Below are 19,002 nucleotides of genomic sequence, written 5' to 3'. Positions count from 1 at the left end.
GATCTTGACTAGGTGGACCAAATGCGCATTCCCAGAGGAGGAGGCCAGTCCGCAGCAGGTAGAGAATTAAGAGGCGGCGAGGAAACGAGCAAGGAAGGAAACGGTCATAGGAAACGAGTCTATGGCATCCACACTTTGTAGCTGTAGAATAGGTGTACTTGCCCATGGAGCCACCTGCTATACTTAGCTTAGAAACCTGGAGGTACCTATTAGGGCGAGATCTCTGTAGAAGATCCACACGCTGTGGAAAGACGGGAATATAGAAAGTCTTTCAAAGCATGAAAACCGAAGCGCTAGCCTTAGGAGTACCGCACCTGGTATTCCTAGGCGGTCCAAGTACTCACCAAGACCTGACCCTATATAGATCAGACAATATAGAGCGCAATCAGGGTGGTGTGGTCGAAGACCTCGGTAACCTTAAAGCTAAGAACAGTCCTTATCCTGGTTAAACCGGGCACTACATCTAGCGTTGGTATGGGATAGACAAAGGTCTGAAATATCACACAGTGGGTCTCACTTCAGACCCACTCGCGAGACGGGGACTTCACGGCACACGCCACTGCGTCGGCCCTCAAGTGCGGTTCCTGTCCAGCTTTAGCTGGAAAGATGCAGACACCTGCCTGTGAAGCGAGAAGTGCTGCATCCATGGCTCCTAAGGCAGAATGCTATAAAAGCACCCAGCTAGGTCCCAGTAGGAGTAGGGGGAGCAGGCCCTGGGGCTGCCCATCCATGTGACGGACACTGCAGAGGATGTGCATTAGTGCAACCTTACCTATAAGAGAGGCAGTGCATGGCTGACTGACAGTCTGCTGCGGTTTGCGAACACTGGAGCAGAGCCCATCGTGGTCCTGAGGAGAAAGTACAGAGGTACAAGTCCTGCAGTTACACAAAACACTGAAGCACCCCCATCCCTGGGTGCTTTGCCCTTGGAGAACGTGGTAAATAATCCAGGGCAGTCCCCACACACCAGTTAGGTAAACTACCGTGTGCCATAACAGGGTGAGAGCAATGAATGTGACCTCACCCCACAATGAGTGGGGATTTACAGGTGAGGTATTTACTAAACTGCCAGAAATCTATAAGTAAAATGTACTTCTGAACACAAATGCTGTACATGCACACAGAGACATTCAACGCTGTATTAATGGGCAGATACAACAATCCATACCCCAGTCGGTAGGAAGGAGCTTAGTGTATAAACCGGACCCCAGAGGGGATAGGTGTACAGGGAGACACGAGCCCTTTCTGCTCTCCAGTCACTAACTGAAGCAGGCACAGCAGTAAAATGGCTGCGCAGTGTGACAGTTGGGAGGGGAGAATCCCTGTGGCATGGCTTCTGCGGTGAGGGAGCGCGCAAAGGGAGCAGGGGAGGGCTGAATGGGGAGAGTTACCTCCCCCTAGCTGATCTAGATCCCCCAGGGCAATGGCTTCTAATGAGGCGTCCCATTGCCTGTGCCTTGGTGGTTTAACGGAGGCACCAGACGGCCTGGACGAACGCTGTCAGCACCGCTGGTGGTCTCTCCAGACCGGCGGTAACAGCCGCTTCAGCACGGCTCCCTGTAAACAGGGAGCCGCTCTTACCTCAGAGCACCATGCATGCTCTCTTCCCTGGCATCGGGTGCAGGTCCCCGGCGTTTGCTGTAAGACCGGCCGAGGTCACTGACCTGCTCGCCAGTGCCGCGGCCACTGGTGGAGCACCAGTTCGGCCGTCCTATTAAAAATAGTAAAAATAGATCAAATAAAAAAATTTAATAAAAAGGAAGTTTAGAGTGCAGAGCAGTCTCTAGCCATGTGCCTTGCTCTTGCAGGGCACAGAACTGAATTGGCATGCCTGGGGGCGTGGTATAGGGGGAGGAGCCGGGGCTGCTGGAAGAAGTTTAACTAGTTGGTGTCCGGACAACTCCTGCTCCACCCTATACCCATGGTCAAGCCTGTGTCCCCTATGGACTATGTAGAAGAAATATCAAATTTTATTTAAATTTGTTGTTTAGTGACATTATGATTATTCATTGAGCCAAATATAAAGTTCAGCTCAGGTGTATTTATTTCTCTGTCTAGACATTTTCTGTCTGACTTGAAAAAAATCTGAATTTGGAAATTTGGCAAGAAAAAGCATGATGACCAGAAAACCTAGGTCATTCACATTTATTAGGTCTGCTGAACTTTAACAGATGTATTTCATAAACAGACGCCACTTGAAAACCAGACGTAATCTGTAATTTTGGCAGTTACAAAAAGGTATATTCTTTTCAGCAATATACTTAGGGTTAAGATGGGAACTTTATTGTAGTAAAAGGTCTTCTAAAAACAAAAATAGGTTTATGTCCGAAGCAGAATAAACACACACGTTTTTGGCTATAGGACTAATGAAACAGTTACAACTTTGACCCCTTCTGCAATGTTTGCAGACTTCCAGCACCAACCAATAAAGAATATTCACAATGTGCTCCTGGGCATGTGCGCTGTTGGTGGGCAAGACAGAGAAATTAAGCATTTGTTGTGGAGAGAAACTGAACAAAATCTATTCTGGAAGACATCCAATACATATGTAGTTAGAATTGTACACTTATACCCCTATTACACCAAATCCCAGGTCTGACCCGTGTTGGAACACTGTTCCAACACGGGTCAGACCGTATTAAGACCGCGGCTCCGACCTGGGTTATTCCCGGGTCTTCACCGTTTACACTGCACACGGGTGCAGAGGTTCTCTCCTGTTGGCGATTGGAAATGGCAAAATACTTTCCCACCACAGTCTTTGCTAAAGATGTAGGATAGAAGCTATGTAGGAGGTTTTTTTTTTACCACTTTACAAACTTGTGCTTATTCACCTAGTGTCTTTGTGGCGTGACATATAGCACAGATAGCCAGTTTCATATGGTCTTATTTTAGCATCTTTTTCACAGTGCAACCACACGCCAACAGACTTGTAATGTCCTGGGGACTAAGAATTTGATCTTTTCTCACAATCATGGCAGTGTAAATCTACACGATAAAACGTGGCAGAATGCAGGGCTCAGTCATATCTGCCATTGGTTTTTGGCCTTTTTCTCAGATTACCGTCTTACCATCCTTGTCGCACTGCTTTAGCACGCAGTTCCAATAGTAATGCAAAGGCTTAGCATAATTTCTGCCTTTGCCACAATAGCAGTGTGAAAAGATGCAAATTCAGTAAAAATACTGAGCAACGGGAAGCTTTGTCACATTTTACATGGCATGCCGAAAAGGGCTATTTGATCCGATTTACGGATAGCTGTATAGGGACACATCTGTACATACAACATGTAGACAATACTGAGATGTTGCTGGATTCTGGCCAGCAACATGGATAATGAAGATAGAAGAGACCCAAGTACAGAATCTGGAAAACTTGCACTGTAACTCAGCATAGCAAACAGTCTGATCTAGCCAATCTTGCCTACACAATCACACTTCTATTAGCCAATAATAACCCATAGGCACATCCTCTTTTCACCTTGTAACATGCCTCTTCACAGAAAGCACACAGCGGTTTTGTAAAAGAAATGTAATTAGGGGAAGGTTGCAGTGCACAAGAATATAATAATAGCACACTATTTGAACAGAGTGTGGCTTTGGCCAAAACGGTTCTTACATTAAATTACTGTATGTAAATAGAGAACACTTCACATTCCACAACCCATAGAGAGAAGTACAAAAACAAAGTCCTTTAACAAGGGTTATGGTGCATAGACACGGTCAGATTTGTCAGATCTGTCAGATGAACGATTTTACCAAAGATTTGAACGATTTTTGACTGCATTAAAATGAATGGAATCGTCCAAGTCTGACTGCAAACACATCAGATGTCAGATATCGTTATCTGACCATCGGGAACGCGCATCGTTCATCGTCCTGGCATGTCAGATTTTCCTTCAGATATGAACGATTGAACGATTTTTTAAATCGTTATCGTTCAGATCTGAAGAAAAATCTGACTGTGTGTATGCACCATTATAAATAGGTCATGTTTTGCCACAAAAAATGTTACATTTCCTGAACATTGTAGTAACCACTCCATGGTCTGATGGAAGGAGGGCTAAGGCACAGATCTGTCACAGCACAGAGAAAAAGCTAGCTATGTCTGCACCACAATAAATGTATTCTCAGCAGGTTACACCAACACTTACAAGCAACACTGCAGTACAGTGCTTCACAAACTTGGTCCTTCAGGCACACCAACAGTCCAGGTTTTACACATATCCATGCTTGAGCACAGATGGTTAAATCAAAAAGGGACTGATGTACTACTTAAGTCACCTGTCCTCAAGCATGGATATCCTTAAAAACCTGTCTTCACAACAGAGTTTGAGAAGCACTACTGTGGTATAATGCACATTCCCCATGTTACTGAATAGTGAACTCCTTCTGTACAGATATTATGCTTCTTTAGAACAAAATTGGGGGGAGTAACGTATTGCTGCTTTTCTGTGAGCCATACAGACACGATCACCATAGGTTTCTCCATTCAGTTGCTATAAGAGCTCTGCTATACAATAGTCCGGTGGGAAAGGTAGTGTGTGCAGGTAGCTTTACTAACATTCCACACACAAGCGTGAGACTAATTCATTTGGCAACGTTAGTTTGATCAATGCAATGCATTCAGAGCATCATTTAGAAGTAATCGCCACTTACTTGTTAGGTAAATATATATATTATATATATATATTCCAGGAATACAGCATTTCATTATCTTTTGCCAAATGCAGTAAAGCTACAGCTAGTTAGACTTAGGTTTTTATTAAACTACAAAATCAGATATTTTTTAAACTTTCAAAATGGCTATTTCACAATATATTACAGGATGATTGCAAAAAATAAATCTCACCTAGAAAATCTTAAACCACAAATGAAATTTTAGAAGGTAGAACAAAAAACAAACAACAAAAAACCCTGCACCAAATGGGTGGTCAATGAAAGAACATGTGTCGCATTGTTATATTTTTTCTTGAGGTCTCCAAAGCAGGAGGGTAAGATACATTCTTAGTTAGAGAAGTACAGATCTTTGCAATGGCATATCCTCCGGTTTTTATCAATGCATACTAGAAATTTTGTGTAGATTTAAATGCCTATATTAGAGAGGCTTAATAAAAATAATGGATCCTATCCCCCGCAACGGACTCTCCCCCAAGGTTTTTGGGACATCGGCATTGTAGTTCATTGCTAGCAAACTGGGCAAAGTACAGTCTGGAAAGCTTTGCGGACGAGATTTGTTTCTTTTTCACATAATGTAGGGCTGAATCATTCCAATTCAGACAATTTGCACGGCCTTCGGAATTCCTGACCTCGTTCATGAAGCCATTTATTGGATACTGCAAGACAAAGAACCCAAAACGTTGTTTATTCAATGAACTGAAAGACTCTGACCTCATGCAGAAATGTATGCAAATTCTATCATGCAGTTGTGCAGTAATATTAGATAACCATCTACATACTCACCCCATTTATTTCCAACTAACACAGGACAGGCTGCATGCCTTGTACTGTAATCTCCTTCTCCACTTTCAAACAGATTGTACCAAAAGACTGCAGTTCCCTAGAAATATACAAAGTGTGTGACTTTGTGCAAAATGTTGTACAATTAGTGCATTTAAGATCAGTAGAAAAACACTTAAGGTAGGTGAACAAAAATCCAGATGGACTTGATTAGAATTCCTATTTATTTGTGGTTTTGTCGATGTATGTTGGGGTTCATTTTAACAGCAACCTGCCATTATTGACTACTAATAGTGTTGAGGGGCCCATACAACGAACGACGGTTTGCACGATTGAATCCGCCGGTCGGAATTGCCGACTATTGATGTTCCACGATCCATAGGTGGATCAGTGAAATTCTCCATGTTCCATCCTGACCTCACAAGGAGGGGAAAAGAAAAAGAATGTCTATGGTATGGCGCACAACAAATGTAATAGAAAATAAAAATCAATCTTTATTAGATATGCACTGAAATGCCCCCACATGGGACATGACCAGCGAAATAGAGGTTAAAAATAGAGAAAGATAATTATATGAAAATGATAGAAATTAGTGATAATAAAGAGAACCCTTGCTGTGTGACCGTATTTTAATTCTTAAGTCCAAATATGGGTGAAACTCTCAGTCTCTGTGTCACTTGCAAGTGACACAGAGACTGAGAGTTTCACCCATATTTGGACTTAAGAATTAAAATACGGTCACACAGCAAGGGTTCTCTTTATTATCACTAATTTCTATCATTTTCATATAATTATCTTTCTCTATTTTTAACCTCTATTTCGCTGGTCATGTCCCATGTGGGGGCATTTCAGTGCATATCTAATAAAGATTGATTTTTATTTTCTATTACATTTGTTGTGCGCCATACTATAGACATTCTTTTTCTTTTCCCCTCCTTGTGAGGTCAGGATGGTATATACTCCTTTGTCTTTTGGCAGCAGCCCTTATTTATTTAAGGATTGAAGGGTTTCTCTGGAATAGTGTTGAGTGCAGATGTCTTTTCCTTTGTCTTTTCTCAAATTCTCCATGTTAAATTTCATGATCATATTTTGATAGTGAGCTGCAAATCAGTGAAAACAAACATGTTGGATTTCATCGATCCTGCAACCCGGCATCTCTGGATTGCGACAATCCATCACTAGTGTATGGGGGCCATTACTTGGTTACCAGACACTCCCAGACTGAGTCTGCCAAATGCAGACTAGTGGTAGGAGAGTAGTGGCTGCTACCACCAGGAGCTTTCACTGGCACATGGAAGCAATCATTCTGGGTGTTGTAACAGCTGGGATTTTATCCTTTAAGTCTCCTAACCATAATACATGGAGGGAAGACCTAGGATACCCATCAGGCCTGGCCAACTCGCGTCTTTCCAGCTGTTGTGAAACCACAAGCACCTGCATGCCTTACCAGCTGATTGGTGTGAGGGTATGTTGGTACTTTTAGTTTCACAACAGCTGAAGAGGCACAGGTTGACCAGGCTTGCCCTAGATCAATGCTCCTGCAGCCCCCCATGAGTTCACATGGTATAGTCCCTCAACACACTGCACCACAGCAATTCAATTACCATAAAAACCTGCCAGAGGAACCCCAATCCCCACCGGACCATCAGGGTAAGTAAAGTCACATTTAGCCAATATATTTAAATTTTAAAATACAGAGTTGTGTCCAAGATATCTATTTGTATACTTGGCGCACAGTGCTGGGCTTTTGGTGGCACAATGCATTAACATTGCCACAGCAATACATTAAATATACATTATATTAAATACACTATATTCACACACAACAGTAAATTGTGTTGAAGTAGAGAGAGAGACATGTTGAGAGCATCTCAGAGGTCCTGGCTTTCTGATCTATTTGGATTTAAATATGAAAAAAAAAAAAAAAACTAAAACGACCAAAAGTGATAAACTGTAGAGTAGGGCTTCTCAACGCCAGTCCTCAAGTACCACCAACATGTCATGTTTTGTAGATTGCTTTAATCATGCACAGGTGAGCTAATCTATTTTGCTGGATCAGTAATTATCCCACCTGCTACCATAGACAGAAATCCTCAATACATGACCTGTAGGGAAAACTTGAGGGTTGAGGTTGAGGACCCCTGCTGTAGAGATTAGATAGAGAGTATTTTAGATCTAGGTTGTGAATATTTCTGGATCTGTTGCAGCATTCATTTGCAGTACACAGATGTTATACCTTTTTAGGATAAACCGCAGCTCCTACATCTGTAAAGACTGTGGCGCCACCTGCTGCTACATCGCTCATCTGCAAGAATGACATTTTATTTTTTATTGCATCTTCACAGAGAGGAATATCCGCTTTGACAAGTGTAATATTCAAATTGCAGTTTAAAGATCTACTTAATCAAAATACAGAGCAACACAGAATGTGTACAAAGCACTTCTGTTAACTAGGAATCTGCAAGCCATTCACTCCGACAGACTGGTGGATGGTAGATAAGAAACAAGCTAATGAAGTGCAAAGATATGGGACAGACAGCATACCAGAAGGATTTTGTTATGTATGCCATATTACTAATGTACAGTATACTAGTGACTTTAATCCAGGGTTCAGTTAGTCCCAGTTGACTTGCAAGGACATCCTGGTACAGACATCCAGGACAAAAAAAATGAGCATACTTTGTGAAAATAGACCATTGATGTATAATAGATGTGAATGACTTATTATAGTTCAGCTATTGGCATGAATAATCAAGTACCAACTAAAATATTTAAGGGGAACTGGGAATTGATTTTGTAGGTCTGTGACCAGCTTTCCGACTTTAGAGGACTGCCCTTAGTATATGATCCCCTGCAACTTGTTCTACTGTAAATATTTAGTTTTTGACTGTGCTTTCCAGGAATCTCCTTTGTATCAAGGTTGTCCTCTGATGTTGTTCTTTGATACAATTTTATCCAGAGTGCAGCTTTATAGTGGATCAAATTAAAAGCATATAGCAGCTTTGTCATTGCTAATGGTAATGAAAATAAACATTTGCCTGATTACATAAACAAAATTGCTGAAACGCAGAGAAAAAAAAAAAAACTAGAACGATAAGCCATGTATATAGAAGAAGTTACAGAATTGCATGTACCTATAATTTAAAGTCACATTTCATTCTATTGGGTTTAAGGGCTCTATTTATTAACATTATTTTTACTAAAATAACGTGAAAAAGGGTGTTATCAAACCCCTTTTCACATTATTTTAGTATCACCTACATTTACTAAAAGGAAATTGGAGTAGAATTCGTAAAATTCTACTCCAAGCCCTAATTCTCACTATTTTAAGGTGCATACACACACAATGATTTTTTGAACGATTATCGTTTATCGTTCAATCGTTGAAAAAAATAGTTCACTTTCTGAGTTAAAACGATGAACAATTATCGTTCATGCGCGTTCACGTTTGTAGTTCAGTCAGACTGACCAATTTAACGATTTTCAGTAAGGGAATGTGCAAAAATCGTTTGTAGTTTACTAAAATCGTTCATTTACTAAATGTAATGAACAATTTTTTTTTAACGATTTTCGTTCACTTTTCCCTTGAAAAAATGAACGGAAATAGTTTACTATAGCTGCATACACACACAACAATTTAGTAAATGAACGATTTTAGTAATCAAATCGCATTTCCCATAATTGTAATGGGAAATGTGATCTGCCTGGGATTTACTAAAAATTAAATGTGAAAAAATACTGGAAGTAAAAATAAAAAAACCCCAACAACTTACCTGCATCCAGGGCCAGTGATTGGGGCTCTGGTGATGTTCTCCATAGCTCCAGTCAGCTGGTTTCCAATCCTGCACAGTGTCCCAGCCAGCTGACTGGGTCACAGTGCAGGATGGGAGACCAGCTGACCGAAGCCACAGAGGACATCACCGGAGCCCCGATGTAAGGGGGTGGGTGGGGGTCGCGGGGGGGCTAGAGTGACAGTTTGGAAAAATACAGTGATAAGGCTACGGAGGGCATTCGCAGGGACAGAGCTTTATCGCAAGCTCTGTCCCTGCAAGGGATTTTTAATAAATCCCTGTGATATTGCCTGAATTTGCAATGCGAATTCAGTCGGAAATACTCACACTACAATCTGCATTTTAATGCGGATTGTAGTAAATAGGGCCCTAAATGTTACAAATATGTCTCTAGGCACACATATATCATCAAGTAAACAATTTGTCCTGCAGTACGTTGGATGTACAATATATATGTGACAGGTTGGATGCTAAGTATATTTATGAAGCCCATTTTTCTTAAAATTATGCAGAAACCTCAAACCTTGTTTATGCACAGAGCATTTGTGAAAACTGCATGTCAGACAAATAAATTTAATAAGAATGCAATGACATAGGAAATGTTCCATACTTTGGAACCCAAAAACATTGCCACTTCCTTCCTTATAAAAATGTAATATCTAGAAGTAGAATACCACCTGTATTTATACACTAAACCTACATGAGCAGTCATACAAATATTAGATTTATTGTATTACTTTGCATATGATTCTATAAAGTTAATGAGCATGGATTAAAAAAAAAAAAAAAAAATACAGAACAGTCTAGAAAAGACAATAAAACCTGTATTTACAGGTTTGACCCACACAAGCGGACATTTGTATTTATCCTTATATTATTTAGCATAGTTTATGTGCAAAACTTCCATTCTTGCATATAACTGACCATAGTGAGGGATTCCCTAAAAGCTGCAGGAGAAAAGCCCCCATACATCTTGGGCACTTTAATTAATCTTGATGCTTCCCAGCAGGCATGGGGCATAAGTGGGAAGAGCCGCAGACCAGTGTTAGAATTTAAAGTGTCCCCACTCCTCCAGTACACCAAGGTTTTCACAGTAGGCCCGATTAAAAGTTGGGTGCAATTCCCATTGCGGCTGCGATCCCATACACAGCGGTTCTGAGAAAATATGCAAATGTTGCAGCTGCAGGGATTTGCATTGAGACGCCCATTAGCGACATCTTATGTCTGCCTATAGCGTAAAAAGACACCATCTGGCTTCTGAGAAAGAGTATGGTTGCTCAAAATGTTAGTTTCAAGGAGGACGCTGGAGCCTTACCCACTACGTAGGAATTCTGTTGCTGGCTGTGACACGCAACCGAAAAATCACAACACGCCTTTGTTTTAGTCCCCACTCCCGTTACCTTCCACAAACGGTCACTGTCTGTAAATCTCTCTGCATCCTAATCCACACTGACCGCCATCACAAAACCGTTGCGGCACGTGCGCAGCCCGACTCGGACGCATGTGCAGACTGAAAACGTTGACCGCTTGCGACCAATAGACACTGCATCCACCTCTGACCATCAGGCCAAAGGTCTCCCAATAAGTGATAAAGGGGTGCATTGAACATGGCTGTTGCAGGTTTTGCACACTTGTAAATAACCTTCATTATGTGATCACTTTCACTGTGTGAACCTTTACATAGAACACAAATAGGAAATAGAGGTGTCAGTTTGCCCAGTACTAGGCGACACATCCCTCTCATTAAACACAGAAACATAGGTCAGAGAGAAAGAGGCATACAGTAAGAGGCAGTTTTGATTTTCAATAGAAACTTACATAAAACAGCCAGGTAGCTATTCTGTTGCCAGTACCAAGTTCTTTAAAAGCATCAGGTTCATCTTTCTGTGGAATACACAACACTTTAGTAGGATATAGGTCTTTTATAAAAGGATAATTTCACATGCATGCTTACATTCCTTGTATCATCATGAGGGAGATTTACAATGGAACCTTGTGCGCGAATGCGAATCGGGTTACCCAGACATTAAAATCTTGCCTGCTTTAACATCGTGGCCCTTAGTGTAAGGTTCTCCTCACATAATTACCCTGTATGTGCGCAGATGCATAGCACACAAGGTTCCAACAGTTTCCTGTGCTTAACAGAGTCTCCCCCATTGCATTTGAAGATCGATTTAGTTATGTGGGTGTCCTCAAATGATCCTTAATCTGATAATTTATGTAATAGAATGTCTTTATACATCAGATTTTACAATGCCAGTTTATAAAACGTGCAGATTATAAATTGCAGTTTACATATTAAACAAACATTCATGAAACTCTGAATAAAGCCTTAAATACCAGCATTTGATTTGGATGAAAGATTGGTTGAGAGCTCAGAAACTCTAAATCAGGAGTCTTCAACCTTGGCCCTCCAGCTGCTGTGGAACTATACAACCCAGCATGCATTGCCACTTTTTTGATATAACAGCATGCTAAAACTATGGCAGTGCATGCTGGGATGTGTAGTTCCACAGCAGCTGGAGTGCCAAGGTTGAAGACCCCTGCTCTAAATCCATCTCATGCTACAATGCAAACAGGAGCTGATTCAGAGTCAGATGCTATGCCGATATTCATGCAAATGGGCAATGTTTATCACAGAGTCTCATCATCGATGGAGATATACTGGGCGCTCCTGGATGGTGGCTATTAAGATACACCATCTTATACGTGTGTTATGGGAGTGCGTGGGCATGTCACTGAATTTTTTTTCATAATTAGGCGCTTAAATTGCTTACATTGGCGGCCATACTCTGATGGAGGACCAGCACCTGGCATGGGACTGGCGCCAGTTTCTATGAGGCGTCCCATGATTGCATCTAAAGGCGCACCAAGCATGATTGTTGTATCTAATGATGCACAAAGGGGGCGTCACAGTCCTTGCACATCCTGATGCGAGGACACCAGGAAAGGGCTTCTACTAGTATTTAACAAAGTCGCAGACGCAACTGCGGCAAAAGATGCACATGGACGCCTCTATGTTCAATTTAGAATCAGCCCCACAATGAGACCTTCTACAATATAAACATACAAAACGGTAAATCTATTCTCAGTATTGCTTGTATAGTTTCTTTAGAAATTGATTTACCAGGACAGATTAAAATATGGACGTACAATTCAATTGGACACACAAGAATAGAGGCATCAGTGAAACAGCATTCCCATTAACTTCAGCTCAGACACTTCTCTTTTTTAACTAGAGTATCAGCAGACAGGCTATTGCAGTTCTATGTAAGAGCACAGAGGTGGGAGTGCTGCTTGTATGACCTCAGAGCGTTACTTGCCCGTGCAAAGTCAAAGTGCGGTTCATATTGTCCTCCCATTCCATAATTTGCCACCTGGAAGAGACAAAAGACAATATGAAATATGGACTTACCCTTCCAAAATCAAAATGGGGCTCATACTGGCCTCCGACACCATAGTTGGCCACCTAAGAGAAGCAGAACACAGAACACAATGCAGACTGAGAGTGAATAGACATCAATGCGATTCTAATTTCACCAAGTAAAGGGAACCTGGGCAGCTTTAAACAACCCCCTCTAAAATAGCGATCAGGCGGCACTCGCCGGACTTCAAAAACAATTGATAGTGGTTTATTCCATAATCAACGTTTCAAGACTATTGTGACACAGTTAGGTTAGGGGGTCCCTCTCCTGGGTAGAGGACTCCTTCCTTTCACACACAGCAGCTGGGAAACAGTACGCCAGACTGGATGCAAGTACAAGCTGGTCGGCGCCAGTCTTTATTGTACAATATCAGAAACAACATAAAGAAAACATAAACATAAATCCTAGCCCTGTCGGGGCACTAACTTCATAGGTAGTTCCCTCACTACCAGAACCTGGCAGGGCCTAATGCCCTCACCAGCAACAAAAGCACAGCACAACACTCACGGATAGGTTTTCAAATGTCTCTGAGCAAACTCCCTGTCTGCTCTCCCAGGTGAGACCATCAGCCCTAAACACACTAGGCTTATATTGGCCACTCTCAGGTGGAAACCCTAACAAGCCTGTTACCAGGCTAAGAGAACCAAAACCTGGAGTGGCCGTGGGTGGAGCCCTCCCTCTCCTCTCACCCACAACCCCCAGGTCCCAAACCGGCTTTTCAAAAAGCCGAAACTCAAGCCTGCTACACTGCAGACTTTCTCCTGGGGGTTTAAAACACATAAGACAGGAATCTGGGACAAATGTACCTGCCACAGACCACTTTACCAATGATCCTATCACATATCCCCCCCCTTTGTTTCGACCTGTGGGGTGGAACAACTGAAGCCCCCAAACAATGAACGCGTGACAACGCGTCAGCATTGGCCAGATGGCTTCCTGGCCTGTGTTCCACTGAAAATTTAAAAGTTTGTAACGCCAAGAACCATCTCGTAATTCTGGCATTACTGTCCTTCTTTTCGGACATCCACTTCAAAGGGGCATGGTCAGTGATCAATTTGAACTTTCTTCCAACCAAGTAGTACCTGAGAGCCTCTAACGCCCATTTTATGGCCAACGCCTCCTTCTCCACTGTGGCATAGTTTCTCTCATGTACATTCAACTTTCTGCTAAGATAGAAAATAGGGTGTTCCTCACCCTCCTTGTTCTGGGACAGGACCGCTCCTATACCTACTTCTGATGCATCGGTTTGTACTATGAATTCCCTTTCAAAATTAGGAGTCATCAGGACTGGTTGGGAACACAACGCTACTTTCAACTCCTGAAAAGCTTTCTCTGCCTCAGGACTCCATTCTACCATGACTTTTTGTTTGCCTTTGGTCAGGTCAGTCAGTGGGACTGCCATGGTGGCAAAGTTGGGTATAAACCTCCTGTAGTACCCCGTAATTCCCAAGAAGGCTTTCACCTGCTTCTTATTCAGAGGCCGTGGCCAGTTTTGTATGGCATCAACTTTATTGAGCTGAGGCTTTATCAGGCCTCTGCCAATGGTGTATCCCAGATATTTTACTTCCTCCATGCCTAGACAACACTTTTTTGGGTTGGCTGTCAAACCTGCCTTATAGATGGAGTCCAACACTGCTTGTACCCTGGGTAAGTGAGACTGCCAATCAGGACTATGAATGACCACGTCATCCAGATAAGCAGCCGCATACCGTCTATGGGGCCTTAGAATCCTGTCCATCATTCTTTGGAAGGTAGCAGGTGCCCCATGTAGCCCGAAGGGCAACATCTTGTACTGAAACAAGCCCTCTGGCGCTGAAAAAGCTGTCTTTTGTTTGGCGCTCTCGGTTAACGGTACTTGCCAATACCCTTTGGTTAGGTCAAGAGTGGTTAAATACCTTGCCGTCCCTAGTCTCTCAATCAGTTCATCCACTCTTGGCATCGGGTAGGCATCGAATTTTGAAACACTGTTCAACTTTCGGAAGTCATTGCAGAAACGCACACTCCCGTCGGGCTTTGGAATCAACACAATGGGACTTGACCATTCACTATGTGATTCTTCAATAACCCCTAACTCTAGCACATTTTTAATTTCTTTCGACACCGATTCTCTTTGTGCTTCTGGTAACCTATAGGGCTTTAGATTAACTTTAACCCCTGGGTCAGTGATGATGTCATGTTTAATGACCGAGGTTTTCCCAGGTACGTCAGAGAACAGCACCCTATTTCTGATCAGAAACTCCTTGACCTCTTGTTGTTGAATTGCCGACAGGATTTTTGCCACTGTCACTTCGGGAACTAAGGGCCCTGGATTTACTGGAGGGGCTCAGACGGCCGACAGTACCGTTCTATCTTTCCAGGGCTTTAACAGATTTATATGGTATATCTGTTCCGGCTTTCTTTTCCCCGGGTGGTAAACTTTGTAATTGACCTGCCCCACTCTTTCTAAGATTTCAAAGGGCCCTTGCCATTTAGCCAAAAGTTTATTTTCTACAGTGGGAACCAATACTAACACTCTGTCCCCAGGAGCAAAGCTGCGTAACCGAGCATTGCGGTTGTATACCCTCTGCTGTGCCTGTTGAGCCCGTTCCAGGTGCTCTCTCACTATCGGCACTACCGCAGCAATTCTCTCCTGCATTTGAGAAACATACTCAATCACCGTTTTGTAAGGACTAGACTGCCCCTCCCATGTCTCTTTGGCAATGTCTAGTAACCCCCTTGGGTGTCTCCCATACAACAAGTCGAAGGGTGAAAACCCGGTGGAGGACTGGGGAACTTCTCTTATGGCCAACAATAAATACGGCAATAAGTAATCCCAATCCCTACCATCCTTGTCGACCACTTTCCTAAGCATGTGTTTTAACGTCTTGTTAAACCTCTCGACCAGCCCATCGGTTTGGGGGTGATAAACCAAAGTTCTTAACTGTTCGATTTTGAACAGGCGGCATAACTCTTTCATGACTTTTGACATAAACGGTGTACCCTGGTCAGTTAGTATCTCCTTGGGTATACCCAGCCTGCTAAAGACATGAACTAGCTCTCTTGCAATGGTCTTGGTTGACGTATTGCGCAACGGGATCGCTTCCGGGTACCTGGTAGCGTAATCCATTATGACCAGAATATACTGGTGTCCCCTGGCAGACTTCATTAAGGGTCCAACCAAATCCATCGCTATTCTTTCAAACGGCACCTCTATGATAGGCAATGGAACTAGTGGACCCTTAAAATGTGGCCTGGGAGCATGATACTGACACTCAGGGCAGGATGCGCAAAAGTCAGACACCTCTTTATGAAGCCCGGGCCAGAAAAACCTCTGCATTATTCGCTCAGTGGTTTTCTCTACCCCTAGATGGCCTGCCGTTATATGACCATGGGCCAGATCCAACACTGTTCTTTTGTAGGCTTTAGGAACTATTAGTTGTTCCACAATATCTTCCCCCTTCTTAGTCACCTGATATAACAAATCCTGACACATTACCATGTGGGGATAGGACAAAGGACTATCAGGGTCTACGGGTTTACCATCAACTACTTATACATTCTCCCTGGCTTTTATCAAAGTAGGGTCATTCAACTGCTCCACGGCAAAGACCTCTCTTCTGACCTCTAAATCAGGCAGACGATCCACTGCCCAACAACACTTCCCACCTCAATGGGAGGCACATCAGTTGGTGGGCCATCGTCACGCTCCGCATTCTCTAGTTCGCCAACCATAGCAGAAAAAGGGAATAACTCTGACTCAGAAGAAACTCCCTCCTCCACTACATCGACAACCTTCTCAAATGGATCGGGGTTGTTCACCTCTGGAACAAAACGGCTTTCCCACAACTTCCAGAAGTGAGCAAAGTCTCTCCCCAATATTGCATCGTACACCAGACCATGCACCAAACCCACAGAAACTATAGCAGAGCCACATGGTGTCTCGATGTTCACCTCGGCCGTAACATAATATCGAGTATCCCCATGTATGCAGGTCACACCAACAGTTTTCCCTGTATGCCTCAAGGGGTTCACCAGCTCAGCTTTTATAAGTGTCACCAAGCTACCAGAGTCTAACAGTGCCTCTACTCGGTTGCCATCTACAGTGAGTACACACATGTGCTTATCAGTCTCAGCCTGCCGGTCAGCCGTACAGGCTGTCTGTGCAAAGAAAGACCCCCTGCGGTAGACATGAGCAGTATCACATTGCATAGGTTCAGTTGTAAGTGAACAATTAGCGGCAATATGGCCGAAGCCACCACATCGGAAACACTGAGTCATATTAATGTCTAGTCGTTTACGGGGCAAGAACCTTCCTGGCCTGGCAGGCCTGTCTCCAGGTTCTACACCCTCAGTCTTAGGTACATTCCACCGCCCAGCACCCTTCTCCCCTGGAACAGTCTTACCAGTGTCTGTGGGAGTTCGCCGGTGCGCCATCGGGGCTCGGTGGGGCATACTCATCAGCTCCTCAGCCGCCACGTACCTCTCCACCAGCTCGACCAACTGGTCCGCGGACTTAGGGTCTGCATGGCTCACCCACTTACGCAGAGTCACAGGAAATGATCGCAGGTACCGGTCCATCACGACCATTTCCACGATCTGTGGTCCAGTCAGCGTCTCGGGCTGTAGCCATTTTGAGGACAGATGGACGAGGTCATGCATCTGTGAACGTGGAGGCTTGTCCCTATGGAACTCCCAGCGGTGGACCCGTTGGGCACGACCAAAGGTGGTGACTCCCAAGCGAGTTAGGATCTCCTGTTTTAGTTTTTTATAGTCCTTGGCATCAGCCAGGCATAAGTTGAAATATGCTTTTTGTGGCTCCACAGACAAAAAAGGTGCCACCAGACTTGCCCACTGCTCCTTGGGCCAACTCTCCCTTTCGGCCGTTCTTTCAAATGCGGCGAGATAGGCCGTCATCTTTTGGAGGAAGTGACTGGCTCGTACGGAGTGAGTGGCGGTGGGAGGACCAGTATTAACATCGCTGGGTCGGGCGACCAGGTGCTGTATCACCTCTTTTATGGCCTGGCTGTTTTCCTCAATGGAGACCTGTTGAAGTCTGTTAGTCTCCTGCTGAGCTGCTGTAGCTTCCTGCTGAGCCCTGGTAGATTCCTGCTGAGCTGCTGTAGCTTGGAGCAAGGCCTTAATAATGTCCTCCATTTTGTCCTGGGGTGTAGGTTGGAAGCTGAACCTTGCCTCTCTGAGCATTGGCTGACGCCTCCGCTATGGGACTCCAAGGACACAGTGTTATTTCCACACTCACAAATTGGGTGTCTGTCCCTTTAATTTTTAAATGGAAAGTTTTCCTCTTGCTGCAACTTCAGTGTGTGTGGTTGCCCGCATTCTCCACCATATTGTGACACAGTTAGGTTAGGGGGTCCCTCTCCTGGGTAGAGGACTCCTTCCTTTCACACACAGCAGCTGGGAAACAGTACGCCAGACTGGATGCAAGTACAAGCTGGTCGGCGCCAGTCTTTATTGTACAATATCAGAAACAACATAAAGAAAACAAACATAAATCCTAGCCCTGTCGGGGCACTAACTTCATAGGTAGTTCCCTCACTACCAGAACCTGGCAGGGCCTAATGCCCTCACCAGCAACAAAAGCACAGCACAACACTCACGGATAGGTTTTCAAGTGTCTCTGAGCAAACTCCCTGTCTGCTCTCCCAGATGAGACCATCAGCCCTAAACACACTAGGCTTATATTGGCCACTCTCAGGTGGAAACCCTAACAAGCCTGTTACCAGGCTAAGAGAACCAAAACCTGGAGTGGCCGTGGGTGGACCCCTCCCTCTCCTCTCACCCACAACCCCCAGGTCCCAAACCGGCTTTTCAAAAAGCCGAAACTCAAGCCTGCTACACTGCAGACTTTCTCCTAGGGGTTTAAAACACATAAGACAGGAATCTGGGACAAATGTACCTGCCACAGACCACTTTACCAATGATCCTATCACACTACACAAAAGCTTTTATGTATATCCTGATAAGACTTATGTAGTTTTGAAACGTTGATTATGGAATAAACCACTATCTGTTGCTTTGAAGTCCGTTGAGTGCCGCCTGATCCCTGTGTAAGAGGGGGTTGTTTGACTGTACATTTACTATGGATGGCACCTCGGCAACATAACATTTACTATGAGTGCCCCTCTACAAGACAAGCTATATCATATATATAGATATATATATATATATATATATATATACACACATACATACATACATACATACACATACACATACTGTAGGCTGCAGTTACACAATTTTGTTAACAGTTCAGGTCGAGTCACTGTCCATTCAGACTAATGCACAATGGCAGAAAGCTAAATATTGTGTACACCACGCATTATAAAGAAAAC

General features: G+C 43.6%; 1 protein-coding gene across 5 annotated transcripts in view; it reads right to left on the bottom strand.

Moving 5' to 3' along the window:
* Positions 1-3,511: 3,511 nt before the first annotated feature.
* Positions 3,512-19,002, bottom strand: part of P4HA1 (prolyl 4-hydroxylase subunit alpha 1) — a 70,371-nt gene continuing 54,880 nt past the window's right edge. For 3 of the 5 annotated variants that reach the window (XM_088475740.1, XM_088475739.1, XM_088475741.1), the window contains exons 11-15: positions 12,661-12,714; positions 11,064-11,129; positions 7,691-7,759; positions 5,458-5,554; positions 3,512-5,330 (exon numbers count right to left, since the gene is read on the bottom strand). In XM_088475740.1, the coding sequence (XP_088331866.1) occupies positions 5,260-5,330; positions 5,458-5,554; positions 7,691-7,759; positions 11,064-11,129; positions 12,661-12,714 (357 nt within the window). In that variant the 3' untranslated portion in view covers positions 3,512-5,259. Of the gene's footprint in view, positions 5,331-5,457; positions 5,555-7,690; positions 7,760-11,063; positions 11,130-12,355; positions 12,623-12,660; positions 12,715-19,002 lie in introns of those variants that run through there. The other 2 variants (XM_088475743.1, XM_088475742.1) reach the window with 2 other exon arrangements.

This window comes from Taudactylus pleione, unplaced genomic scaffold, assembly GCF_031769625.1.
Source record: "Taudactylus pleione unplaced genomic scaffold, aTauple2 ptg000016l, whole genome shotgun sequence".
NCBI lineage: Eukaryota > Metazoa > Chordata > Amphibia > Anura > Myobatrachidae > Taudactylus > Taudactylus pleione.
The sequence above is the reverse complement of the archived record's forward strand: the minus strand, read 5'-3'. Positions and strand labels throughout refer to the sequence as shown.